General features: G+C 42.8%; 1 protein-coding gene across 7 annotated transcripts in view; it reads left to right on the top strand.

The window, feature by feature from the left end:
* FRRS1 (ferric chelate reductase 1) overlaps positions 1-13,551 on the top strand; it is a 216,090-nt gene that overhangs the window by 157,566 nt on the left and 44,973 nt on the right. For all 7 annotated transcript variants that reach the window (XM_085601864.1, XM_085601865.1, XM_085601870.1 and 4 more), the window contains one exon: positions 12,523-12,620. In XM_085601864.1, coding sequence (XP_085457990.1) covers positions 12,523-12,620 — 98 coding nt within the window. The remainder of the gene's footprint in view (positions 1-12,522; positions 12,621-13,551) is intronic.

Here is a 13,551-nt window from a genome sequence, read left to right as displayed (position 1 = left end):
TGAAGACTAATTTTGTTAATTGAAATGGCATTCACGTTTTAAAAGGCTTATGTTGTAGACTCATTTATTTTTGCTTTTTTGTGACATCATTAATATTACTCATCTGATTACCACTCATTTTGAAACCTCTTTTCTGAGCATTTAAAAAGTAACAAAGGTCACCAACATTCAGGCAGTAGGGGTGCAAATTAACAGCTCCACAGTAGTACTAAGAATATATGGATTCATCATCTACAATTCTAATTTTGAACTGCTTAGGAAAAGAGAAACCCACAGCTTCTTAATCAGTCGCCCTCTGTGACCAATCCACTATAACGCGTAAGCGGGCTGCTCTGTAGCACAGTAGGAATTTTGGAGGACCCAATTCATCTCGGCCTGGTTCAGATTTTGGAGGGCAATGCGAAAGACCTGCAGTGGTGGCTAACAGACCTCTATTGGATCAAGGACAGACCCCTCTCCCTTCCTTACCAAGATCTTACAGCTCATAGTAGTGACAGATGCGTCCCTTCTGGGATGGGGGATAGCCATCTGGGGAGGTGGAGCTCAGAGGACTCTGGTCTCTGGCGGAAGCCAAGCTCCATATCAATCTGTTGGAGCTTCGGGTGATCTGACAGGCACTGAAAGCCTTTTTACCATCCATAAACGGAAGGCTAATACAGGTTTTCACTGACAACATTACCGCAATGTGGTACTGCAATAAACAGGGTGGAGAGCGGTCGTTGACTGTTTGTCAAGAAGTCCTGCTTCTCTGGACCAGCAGGGCCTTTCCCTGGTGGTTCAACATCTGGCCGGTTCTCTGAATGCCAGGGCGGACAAGCTCAGCCGAAGGTGCCTTGCGTATCACGAGTGGCGTCTCCATTCGGAGGTAGTACAAGATCTTTCAGCGGTGGGCAGAACCTTGGTTAGATCTATTCGCCTCTGAAGAAAATGTACAATGTCAGCAGGTTTGCGTGCTGGAGTTTAGAAGGCGATTCTTACTCAGGGACGCTTTTTGCCACGAGTGGAGCTCAGGCCTCTTATATGCCTTTCCGCCCATACCACTCCTGCCCAGAGTGCTCAAGAAAATCAAGAGCAACCGGACACAAGTTATTCTTATGGCCCTGGACTGGGCACGGATTGTTTGGTATCTCATGCTTCTAGACATGATCATTGATTCTCCGAGCAGGTTGCCCCCTAAGGGAGGATCTTCTGTCACAGCAGCAGGGGAGGGCCCTTCACCCGAACCTGTCCACTCTCCGCCTCCTTGCGTGGAGATTGAGCGGCGACAGTTTACCCCTTTTGACCTCCCTCCTGAAGTCTGTGAGGTTATTCTGGCATAAAGGCATCCCTCCACAAAATCGGTATGCTCCTGCCAATGGAAGAAATTTTGTAAAGATAAGTCCATTGACCCCTTGTCTTCCTCTCTGGCAGATACCCTTTTGTTTATCCTTTCTTTGGCCTAGAAGTGTTCTGCCTTGGGCACTCTGAAGGGGTATCTTTTGGCCCTCTAAACCTTTCTTCGGCTACCAGATCAGCCTTCACTTTCCAAGTTCCTCTGGTGCAGAGGTTCTTGAAGGGGTTGACCCAGTTGTTTCCCGCTTCTCCCTTTCTTATGCCACAATGGGACCTTATTTTGGTCCTCACCTTCTTGATGTGTGCCCTGTTTGAGCCGATACACAACTGCCCTTTACGGTTACTCACCATCAAAACCGCATTCTTGGTGGCAATTACCTCTGCTAGGAGGGTGAGCGAACTACAGGCACTGTCATCACAGCCTCCTTACCTGATGTTTTTTCAGGAAAAAGTGGTGCTGAGATGTAGGGCATCCTTTTTGCCCAAGGTCATAACTCCCTTTCATCTGGGACACTCGGTTACTCTGCCCACTTTCTATGCAGCTCTACATCTTTCCAAGGAAGAGGAGCTTCTCCACTGTCTAGACCCAAAAAGGCCATTATCATTTTATCTCCATTGCACTAAAGAGTTTTGGGTGGATGACTAACTCTTTATAGGATACATGGGAGCAAAGAAGGGGTGTGCAGTTCAAAAGAGGACAATATCTCGTTGGGTCATCCTCCCTATAAAAATCTGTTACGCCTTGGCAAACAAGTAGCCTTGTGAGGGCCATTGGGCCCATTCCACCAGAGCAAAGGCAGCCCCAACAGCCCTCCAGCGTGGGGTTCCAATTGCTGATATCAGTCAAGCTGCCATGTGGGCGTCTAGGCACGCTTTTGCCAGACACTATTGCCCGGATTCTCAGGCTAGCACAGAAGGCCTGTTTGGTCACTGTGTTCTGCAGGATTTTCTGGTCTAAAAGTTTTCCGCAGTACCTCCTCCAGGTAAAGTATTGCTTGGGTATCTGTTCAAAGGTAATAAATCTGCGGCTAGATGTCTCTATCGCATGGACAAGTTACTAACCTTCAGTAATGACTTAGCTTGTAGAGACATGATCTAGCTGCACATTCCTTACCTACCCACCAATGCATCCTCCCCGCACTGTGGAATTGAATAGCTCGGCCAAACTATTTGACAGAGCTCTTTTTTTAGCTTGATTTGTTGCTTTTCTTGCTGTGGTTTCGCTTTACGAAACCCCTGTTCTTGGTAATCTATTTTCACTAAAAAATGTAGGTCTAGCCACAGTTTCAGGTAAACACGCGTGGGTATTCCCTATCCATAGGCCCTATTTTCAATACACATCCACCATCCCTCAAACAGTATCGGTCTAATTTGTTGACGTCTTTAAAATTACCCAGAACTGCAAGACACACAAGGAGGAAAATATTCAGTCTGCCTCTTTGAGGTTTGGACTTTGTGTTTCCAGCTGAGGCCTTGTTTTTAATTTAGGACAAGAATTGTTGGGTTCATTTTGTGGGATTTGGCGAAATTGATTTTTGCAATCTGTTGTGTGTTTATTATTATTTAAAAAAAATTACAATGATAGAGTTCTGAATGCATTTTTAACTGATAAAGTGAATGGAGTTTGATGATTTGTGTTTTTTTCGATTTATCCGTGTAATTTGTTGCCCATATTATTGCACCTTAAGGTTTTATGATCTAGTGAACTGTTTTCAATAACCACAAGGATCAGGGCTAAGTATGGGAAACTCTCTAGCATAACAAAGAATAAAAATTGTATTGGCAGCCAGGGCACGTGTACTTGTATGCTCCGGCTGTCCATGCGCGCCACAGCCCTATATGCACAGGTCTTTTCTCTCACTCCTCATGCACAAGCTCCTACTCTTAACTCTTTCTTCTGGCAATGAAGGTCAAAATTGTATACTGGCAAATTGATCATGTCTGAAGGTGGGTAGTCCTTTGTACCATAGACAGTCAGGAGGCATATTTCTGTATTATCTTCTGGCCCCATGTAGGAATATCCTGATAATTGATATAGGTTGTGCATCCATTGCCAGTGCAAGGGTATCAGATTTGGTCTGGGTTAAGCCTGAAAATCATTTACTTCAGTAGCAGCCTTTCTTCATTAGCTGATGGTCACATTCAGGAACCAACTATAGCAGTCACAGTTATGCTTGGTTCCTTCACTGAAAAATAAAGGCTCCTACTGCAACAAAAACACTTCAACAATTGGCTTTTCATGATCTGTCTTGGACGTCTGGTGCAGCATGGCTGTTCCTCCTACAGGGAGGGTGGCAGCCCGTCAGCAGGCCTTGATCCACTTCCGCGCTTTCCTGGGATCTTTGAGGCTCTTCATCTCTCATGTTCAAGGTATTTTGTTCACTGACATCAGGATGCTTTGGATACAATGTCTTCTTATGGCTCACTAAGGCCAGGGGTATCACCCATGATGTGCTGCAATTGTGATCTTTCAGAATGTTCAGATGAGGAACCTCTGCAAATTATCATCACCCTTACAAACCCTTTGGTAGCCCCTTACCACTAACTGTTCAAAATGAGGTTGTGGTTTTGCTGTTTGTTTCTGGAAGGTGCACAGCCACCTTCACATAAATATGTTCAAATGCACTTATTTCCTACTATTGGTTAGTGGGAATCGACCAAAGTTTTCTTCCATACAAAACAATGCAGCCTATACAGCACAATACGTTAGAACAAACAAATGATGGACGGAATGCTGACAATGCATACATTCTCCCCCAGTCAAGAGATCTGGGTTAAATCCATCGTTCTTTTGCCCACTACACCACCCCAGTTTAGACATGGCCATATGCAAATCAGTCTTGACCCTGTGCCTCATGGGAACAGTCCAGCCCGAACTGCCAAGCCATGTCTTCCCTGGACCGGAATCAAGCATCCTAGGACCGGTTTCTGGATATCAGCCGTCATCAGCCAGGATAGCTTGACTCCAGTGGCGTAGTGAGCACGGGTCCCACGTCTGGGAATACCCATCCCACTTAGGGCGAAAACGTTATAACAAACAAATGATGGACGGAATGCTGACAATGCATACATTCTCCCCCAGTCAAGAGATCTGGGTTAAATCCATCGTTCTTTTGCCCACTACACCACCCCAGTTTAGACATGGCCATATGCAAATCAGTCTTGACCCTGTGCCTCATGGGAACAGTCCAGCCCGAACTGCCAAGCCATGTCTTCCCTGGACCGGAATCGAGCATCCTAGGACCGGTTTCTACATGCACAGGTCTTTTCTCTCACTCCTCATGCACACGCTCCTACTCTTAACTCTTTCTTCTGGCAATGAAGGTCAAAATTGTATACTGGCAAATTGATCATGTCTGAAGGTGGGTAGTCCTTTGTACCATAGACAGTCAGGAGGCATATTTCTGTATTATCTTCTGGCCCCATGTAGGAATATCCTGATACTTGATATAGGTTGTGCATCCATTGCCAGTGCAAGGGTATCAGATTTGGTCTGGGTTAAGCTTGAAAATCATTTACTTCAGTAGCAGCCTTTCTTCATTAGCTGATGGTCACATTCAGGAACCAACTATAGCAGTCACAGTTATGCTTGGTTCCTTCACTGAAAAATAAAGGCTCCTACTGCAACAAAAACACGTCAACAATTGGCTTTTCATGACCTGTCTTGGACGTCTGGTGCAGCATGGCTGTTCCTCCTACAGGGAGGGTGGCAGCCCGTCAGCAGGCCTTGATCCACTTCCGCGCTTTCCTGGGATCTTTGAGGCTCTTCATCTCTCATGTTCAAGGTATTTTGTTCACTGACATCAGGATGCTTTGGATACAATGTCTTCTTATGGCTCACTAAGGCCAGGGGTATCACCCATGATGTGCTGCAATTGTGATCTTTCAGAATGTTCAGATGAGGAACCTCTGCAAATTATCATCACCCTTACAAACCCTTTGGTAGCCCCTTACCACTAACTGTTCAAAATGAGGTTGTGGTTTTGCTGTTTGTTTCTGGAAGGTGCACAGCAACCTTCACATAAATATGTTTGAATGCACTTGTTTCCTACTATTGGTTAGTGGGAATCGGCCAAGTTTTCTTCCATACAAAACAATGCAGCCTATACAGCACAATAGCCATGTTTCACTTATATGACCAATTAAGTATTTACTCTTTGCAGCTTAATCTCACACACATCAAACTGAAGGTCTGGGATCTAAGTTGGGGCATATAACTGCAGACAGTGCATTTGGCAGTATCCTGCAGCATGGAGGCTGGTTTTTTCAGTAGTAGCAAATGCATACCTTTATTTTGACCGTAGTCTATTAAACTATAAACCATGTCTGCATATAGTAAGCATGGTTTGTAGCCCCTCCCCAAGATCTTTGGGTAGTGTCTGCTTTGTAAAATCTGGGAGAGGTCAGCAAGATAGAGTAAGCAAGGTAGGTGATAATACATGCCCTTTCCTTAAGCCATTCACTCACTCTAACACTTTTCGAGATAATGCTCCATTTTTCTCTAACTCCACTTTCGCTTAGTTCCCATGGTTTAATTCCATCAGCACAGCTAAAAGAATTATTGGAATATTTACATGTTATAGTTTATTCCAAAGAATTACACAGTTGTCGAAATAGAAGGCAGAGCGGAAATAGCTCTCTGCCTTGAGTTTTCATAGATTTCTGACTGCTGGCCCACAACCTGTAGCAATGAGCCTCTCTTTAAACCATCCCTGGTCAGCTGGCATCATGATCAATCTAGTTGCTCACATATAGCAGTATTAACTTTGCATATATTTTAGAGCCTACATCTAGTTGGCTAATTACATTATCATTTTTAGAGTCCGCTGGATTTTTTTATTTCCAGATTTGGTTTAATTGTATAGCTCCTTTCTAGCTAGGGAGAAAAACAGGTATAAGTTATTGTTTTAAATACTTCAGCAAACAATCTGAACCACCAGTCTATATGGAGTTTGTAATAATTGCATGCAGGTAATCTGATCCTGCCACCCTTGTGAACTTTAATGATATTACCTTTATTATCCCATTTTCAGGCATGAGTGATAAAAATTATTTGTCTGGCCTAAACCACCCGCTCTGGGAAGGCCTAATTGTATCTGCATATATCGTGATCAAAAATCTTACTTAATCTTCTTTTGGGACCACACAGTGAAGTGAAAGCCTTACGTTGTCCCTTCCTTTTTAGAGCACTTCCCTGAATTTCTTAATATCTTTTGTGGCCAACACAACTATTGTTGCTCCCCAGTTGGATATTAAAGACATATTGCGATCTAGTTTCACAAATTGCCTTATGTCAATTGTCATTTGGTGTTTATCAGTTTCTTTTAATATGCTACCTCATTTTTTTAAAGCCCTGCACTGATCATTATTCCAAATCAGGCATTTGTGAGTTGGTGCGTTTTTTTTAAAATCCAATAATATGTTGATTATTCTGTGTCACTATCAAGCAGGTTCTTACTTTCTTTATCTTGGCTGAATGGCACGAAATATCGCCTTGATCAATGTCGCTACTAACTAGACTCTCTCAGCTTGCATGTAGGCTAAATGTGCTAGAGGCCAGTGATTCCTCCCATTTAAAATTAGAACCTGAAAATTATTACACAACCCAAAATACCAAGGGTGAATAAATATATAATCGATTGGATCTTCCAAATTTCTTTGCAGCAATGTTTTTCATGCAGGGATGTCCACCCCATAGCATTCATTGAGGCAGACAAAACCCCAGTCAACTAAAAAATCATTTGGATCCTCCTTGCAAATCTAGATACAACACAATTTGGAAATACAGCCTGAGGGTTATTATAGGCCACAAGAATGTCTAACTTGACCTGGTCTTTTTGTAAGGGGTTTAAGTGCACGTTGAAAGCCAAGTGCAACTTTTAAAGGCTTGTAGGAGATGTAATCTATTTAGAGGGTTCAATTTTCTTGGTTTTTCCCCTTTTTCATAATGCTAAAAAAAGGGCTAAATTATTTTCAGCTGCTTTGAGGTTTAACTTTGTACCCCGTGATTGTTCCATTGAGGCTTTTTATGAGAAGGTTCATTTTTGATGTTACTTGAAGCAAGCAAATCACTATGCTACTTTCTTGACGCCCCCTCTTCTTCTTTACCTGATTGGACTTCCCCTTTGTTGCTTCTTTACTAGGGGCTATTGAAGTTTTCTTAACACCTTTCCCCTTGATAGTATCCTTCGCTTGCTGGCCTTATCTTCTTTCTTTTCCTGAAATAGTGGGCACTAAGGGGGGCGAGGGGTAGCTTGAAATGTTTTCCCTTATATTCACTATTCCTCTTTTCTTAAGCATTGCACTGACCCTCTTAAGACTACCTTTCGGGGTTGCCCTCCACTCCATACAAGGCCTGAGACATCTACTAACAAACAGAGGTCATCTCCCATAAAAAATAGGATCACCTATTCTTTTTTACCAACATTAGGACTTTGGTCCTCTGCAGGGCTCCCCAAACAAATTTCTTGTACTCACTCCCCTAAACCTGATTTAATTGGCATATATCCAATTGACCTATTTAATTCACTTAAGAGTACCTTGTAGAATGGTATACCATATACTGAGGGCCTGTAAATTAAATGGTACTAGTGGACCTGCAGCTTTGATTGTGCTATCCACTCAAGTAGCACCATAAAAGCATGTCCCAGGCCTGCCATTGCATCCCGAATGCAATGTTACACTGACATGTCAACTTTACAATTAAACTCCCTTGCCAAGCCTTAAACTCCCCTTTTAATCACCTCTAGGTTAGGCCCTATGCACTCCATAGGGCAGGGTGCTGTGTAATTAAAAGGCTGCACATGTACATTTGTTTTACAAGTCCTGGCACTGAAAACGACCACATTTGTTTTACACTACTGTGAGGCCTATCCCTTTCATAGGATAACTTTGGGAATTCCTGATTACATTTAATAAGATGAAATTCCTAATTGAGAAGAGGGAAACATGTCATGTTTGTACCTATGGAAATGTATTGCTAAATCCTTTTTAATGGTAAAGTCAGATTTACCATTACAATTTTGACAATGCCACTTTAAGCCTCTTTGTGTCTGCAGGCTGTCCTAGGTCACATGACTGGGTGTTCCTGACAATTGGACTTTGTGAATTCCTCACAGAAAGTCCCACATTAGAGGGATTGGATGTGCCTGAATGGTCCATCTGCTGGTAAGATGGTGGGTGAGCGGAGCTGAGCAGTCTCGCATCTGAATAGTTTGTGCTCTGCCTTCACCTAAAGGGCTTAATAACCCTGTATTGTCACTGCAGATAGCTTAGAATCAGGGCAATTCTATGCACTTCAAAAAACATTTCCAGAAGCTTCTCCCACCTTCTAGAAGAAGGGCACCAGGGTATAAAAATAGGACTGTCAGACCCACTCTTCAGTTCACTGCTGGACCTGTGGAAGGATGTGAAGGTCTGCCTGCTGTGCACTCTAAGCTGCTGCTGTACCTGGAAAGACAGCTTTGCTACTTTAAGCCTGCATTGAACCTTCAGAGGTGAGCCATGCCGTTGAGCCCTGCATCTACACCTGAACCCTGAATTACCAGAAGTGACACCAACGGCTATTTCGTTGGCCACTGGTTCAGAGCCACTGGGACATAAAAGGAACCCACCATCTTGAACCCACACCTGGACCCAGTTTGAATGAGACCTGAACCCCCAAGTGGTGTCCCATCAAACCTGGACCGTTGGTTGTGGTGCTAAAGGTGCCCAGATGCCCATTTTCCAAAACTGAGGACTTTGACAAAATTTGGCCAAAAAGTGCTCTGAGAACAGGAGGGGGCTGGGACCGACCTGCTTGCCTATCCGCCCGAGATGTGTCGCTGGTCAGATTGACTTTGCTGCTTCACCTGCTTCCTTCTTCTCTGCAGCAGCAAATCTGTTTCAGCGGTCCTTTGCTAAATCGGTATCCAACCACATGGAACTGTCCTCGCCTACAGCCTTCTGCCTCGTCCTGCGGGAGTTTTCGACTTCCATTTCGTCAAATAAGTCAGCACCTCACCGCGGCTTTGACTCAAGGCCATCCCAGAATGCCGCTCCCTCCTCAGACACTTCTCAGCCTTGCCCTGCTAAACTTTACTTTCTCTGACATTTTTCTTCAGAAGTGTTTGTAACTCTGTAGGTAAGCGCTGACCAGGCCAGGTCACTGCTTGTATCCGAACCTCGCTCCATTGCAGTAGTCCTGAATTTTCGACTTTGACCCAGTATGACGTGACTAGAAGTTTATGGTTGCTGTTTTGTGCTTTTAGGTGATATTTGTGCTCCTGATTGGAAATCTCTCATTTTGGTGTCATATAATTATTAAAATATACTCTATTTTTTTTTTTAATTGGTTTGTCATTTTTCTTGTGTTCTGTTTTCACTTTATTACTGATTGTGTGCTCCATAAATACTTTACACTTCGCCTCTAAGTTAAGCCTGACTGCTTTTTGTGCCAGGCTACCCAGGGTTAAGCACAGGTTAATTTAGTGACTTTTTGTGGTTCACACTGCAGGACAATTTTCCACAGAGATGAAAACTGAAGGGGGTTGCCGCTATTTTTCCCATCACTTTACAGTCCCTTGTTTCTTTTCCGTTTTTTTAGGGTGACCAGATCTAGCTAACACTGGCATGTTTGAATAAATGAAACTAATATCTTTGGCAGTGCTTTTTAGTAGGAGGGTGATCTGCGTTTTCATACCGTAATTGGTTACTACCACTGCTTTTTAGAATTCCCTCGAAAGGTTTTTGCATAAGGAGGAGCATTTCCTTGAGGGAAAGAGTATAGAGGATTTAAGTTTTGGGATACTTGTAGGGGTACATGCTAATGTTTGTGCTTGTATAATATTGGAATTTCCACTATCTTCGAGTCTTGGGGCCCCATTTTGTTAGCAGAGGCAGTGAGTTAGCTCCCTTCTTCCCTGCCCTTTGATTAGTTAGGTCTTGTTCGAGGGCTTTTCTGCATTATCTGTGGGAAACCGGGAGAAGAGAATAAACGAAGATTTTGGTGGTTTCAAAATGAATCTGAAGATAGATTTAGTGTGTCCTCTTCACCTGTATGAATTGGGGGATATTGTTGAAAGGCTACTTGCTCCATTTGTTGAGTGGAGCTGATCACTTACAAGTCCCCTTTGTTTTTCTTGAAGTGTTTCCCTACACATTCCCATATTGAAGTTGCTAGGTCTACAGCGAGTTTACGATTTTGTATAGGCCCACCACCACTTGGGGCTAGTTAATAGATGCTTGGGAGGTTTGCCAACTTTTATCTCCCTTGTTTGTCCTATAGTCTGCTGCTTCTTTCCAACTTCCTCTCCCTCTAGGCTCCTTCATTCCCCCTTGCGTCTATTCCTCATGACTGGCATCCCACATCTCCATATTTGTGAGCAAAACGCTTATTGCAGAACCACCAGGTACTCTTTATCAGGGCCTCTGCTCTGGGGAGCAAATCACTTCAAGTTTACTTAACCTTCTTCCTCCATGTACCTCAGTGTACTGCCGCTGCCTCTACCCTTTGGTCCATTGTAACCTTTCAAATCTCTATTGTGATCAAGAAATCATTTTCCATATAATCTACTGAGTCTGTAAGATGATTCTTGCATTTTTCTGAAGCCCACTTACTCTGGCTTGTCCCCTCAGTAGCACTAATGGCAACACTTAAGTGCTCAAGTATCCTGCACTTCCCTTGCACCGTTATGAGCACCTTGCCACACACCCGCCCTCTTAGCTCCCCGAGCTCAGTGGTGTGGTGAAGTGCCAGCCACAACCCCACAAAGGGTGTTTGTAGGTAAAATGGCAGGGAGCTGCAAGCAAGTGGAGCAGAACAGCAAAACAGATTTTCTTTGTAGTCTTTGCCCAATCCAATTCAAAGTCTTCTTTAGGTGTGGCATCGCTTACTAGGAGGCAAGGCGATAAGCCTGTAATTCTGGATCAGCTAAAAGTCCAGAAGATGGCTGGGCACGAGCACAGCGCGTACAACATATTGTAGAGGTAGGAGCTGTTGCCTCAGAGTGATGTTTAGTGTTCCTTTGAGTGATAGTTCATTTGTTTTCCCCATTCTTATTTGGGCACCTTTATGTTGTATTGGTATACTCTGGTCTTTTATGATTTGCTTTCCCTTCATGTTTTCCGATTAACAAAATCCTTTTGGAGGGGAGATCATTCATACTCTTTGTAGAACTCATTTAAATGAGTTTTTGCTGGTTTCTGAAGCTGATGCATCCAGTAACTGAAGTTCAATTATTGATCCCAAACTTAGTTGACCTGCTCTTAGAACAGAGGGTGTCTAGTTATCCATTACAACTGCTAGGTTTCTGGGAATTTTGCCTGTGGCCCTATTAAACCTTTAGCTACAATCTGTACATTTTACAAGCATGTATAAAGCTGATTAGCATGGCTTATTGTAAATACAGTTGGTTTTCTGACCTGTGTCACTAATCTTCCTTCTTGAACTAGGTTAATAAGATATACATGGTCTCCCACCTGGCTAGGTCAGGCATTATAGTAGAATTCTGTAGTCGATTTTGGCTGCATTAGCAACCTTAAGGAAGATACCACTTTCTCTGAACTCCACACTGGTCAAGCATCATTCCCATGGCTCGCATAATCTTTTCCTCCAAATCGAGAGCCATTATTTTGTCTTAATTGATTACTTTAGAGTTTGCATATAATATATTTCAACACTTGCACGCCGCTGGCATTACATTTTGGGTGCTCTCTTTGATCTTTCCTTCTGAATGTTGCATTTACCAGGAGGAAGTGTTTCCCCTTTTCCTGCATAGTTCAATTGCCAATGACTTGCATACCAAATAAATCTGCATGGGTGTTAGGTGCTTAAATGCTCCACCATCTCAGCTGTGAAATGCCTATCAATCCTGTCTTTGGGCAATCCAGAATAAAAAGATGTTTCAGGAAGCCAATAAAGACCTGATTGCTGTCCAGTTTGGTCTCTCGTCAATGTTCTCACAGCTTCACCTTTCATCATTTTGAAGACCGCACAGAGAGTCCGTCAGTAACAAGCCTGTGCTATTACCAGGTAGACCTTTGTATAATTTGAACCTTGAATGAAAATTGTCATCTCAAAATCTAATATTTCTTTTTTTGTGAATTCATTTATTTGTGTCTGCAGTAAAAAAAATGTTTACCCATAATTCATGAATTTTAATTAATATTGTCTTTGAGATAATTTGAACTGTCTTGCTGTAATACTTGCAGGGAGCTGGTTATCATCCGTACATTGGCTGTATCGTCATGGCCTTGGCAGTAATCCAGCTGATTATGGCAGTCTTCAGACCACCTCCAGACTCTCTCAGGTACTGTGCAGCTACATCAAATTACCATTATTTATAGTGTGCTAATGTCTGTGTGTCTTAAGCCAAAAATTAGTAGGACTATATAGTGTTATGTTTATAAATTTCTGATTTTCTAAATCATGATCAATCGATGTACAAAAGAGCGAGCAGCACTGAATGAGTAATTATTTTATGCCCTTGATGATTTCCGAAGATTTCCTAGATGGGATCCCCAGTGACTTCACTGACCCCAATCACAGTAAGGATTCTCCAATGTTCCACTGAGATGATCTCATATCTCTTTAGTTATTTGAGTCTGACAGTCCCATTTCCTCAACTGTTATTTTCAACTCTGTTAGGTGTGCATTTATAAAGGCCTACCTAGCTGAGGCAACAGGGGACTTAACAATGCCAGTAGCATGGAGTATGATCCAGGATCATTTACAGAGTTAAAAGGTACTGAGGCTGCGGAAATGATTGGTTATGGAGCTACATAAGGCACTGAGATGCAATGCTATTTGATGATGATTGTCACCTGCTAATTTCTGAATGAAGGTGGGTTGAGGCTTTTATGATATTGATGATATTGAGCCTAGATGCTTACACCTGCTGCCTGTCTTTTCCTTTGTTGCAATTCTAAGTTTTCAGTCCAGAGATGTTCTGGCTGTTTGTGTTGTTTTGATTCTGTGAAACTGACTTTACAAACTGGATTAAATCAATCCAACACTATTTTGTTTAGGGTTGCATACACTACATGGTGATTGGATGTAAGAATCCACCAAGATCCTGATGTGCCCCCCCTCCTTTTGTGAACTGAAGTGATTGAGTGCTTAATATGTAGCACAATTGTGATTGTCTTATTTGAGTTATCCTGTGATGCTGGTTTATACCACTTGCTTTATTATTTGTGTGTTCATGTAATGTTGATTTATAACACTTGTTTACAACATGT

The sequence above is a fragment of the Triturus cristatus genome, chromosome 4_2, assembly GCF_964204655.1.
Source record: "Triturus cristatus chromosome 4_2, aTriCri1.1, whole genome shotgun sequence".
NCBI lineage: Eukaryota > Metazoa > Chordata > Amphibia > Caudata > Salamandridae > Triturus > Triturus cristatus.
The sequence above is the reverse complement of the archived record's forward strand: the minus strand, read 5'-3'. Positions and strand labels throughout refer to the sequence as shown.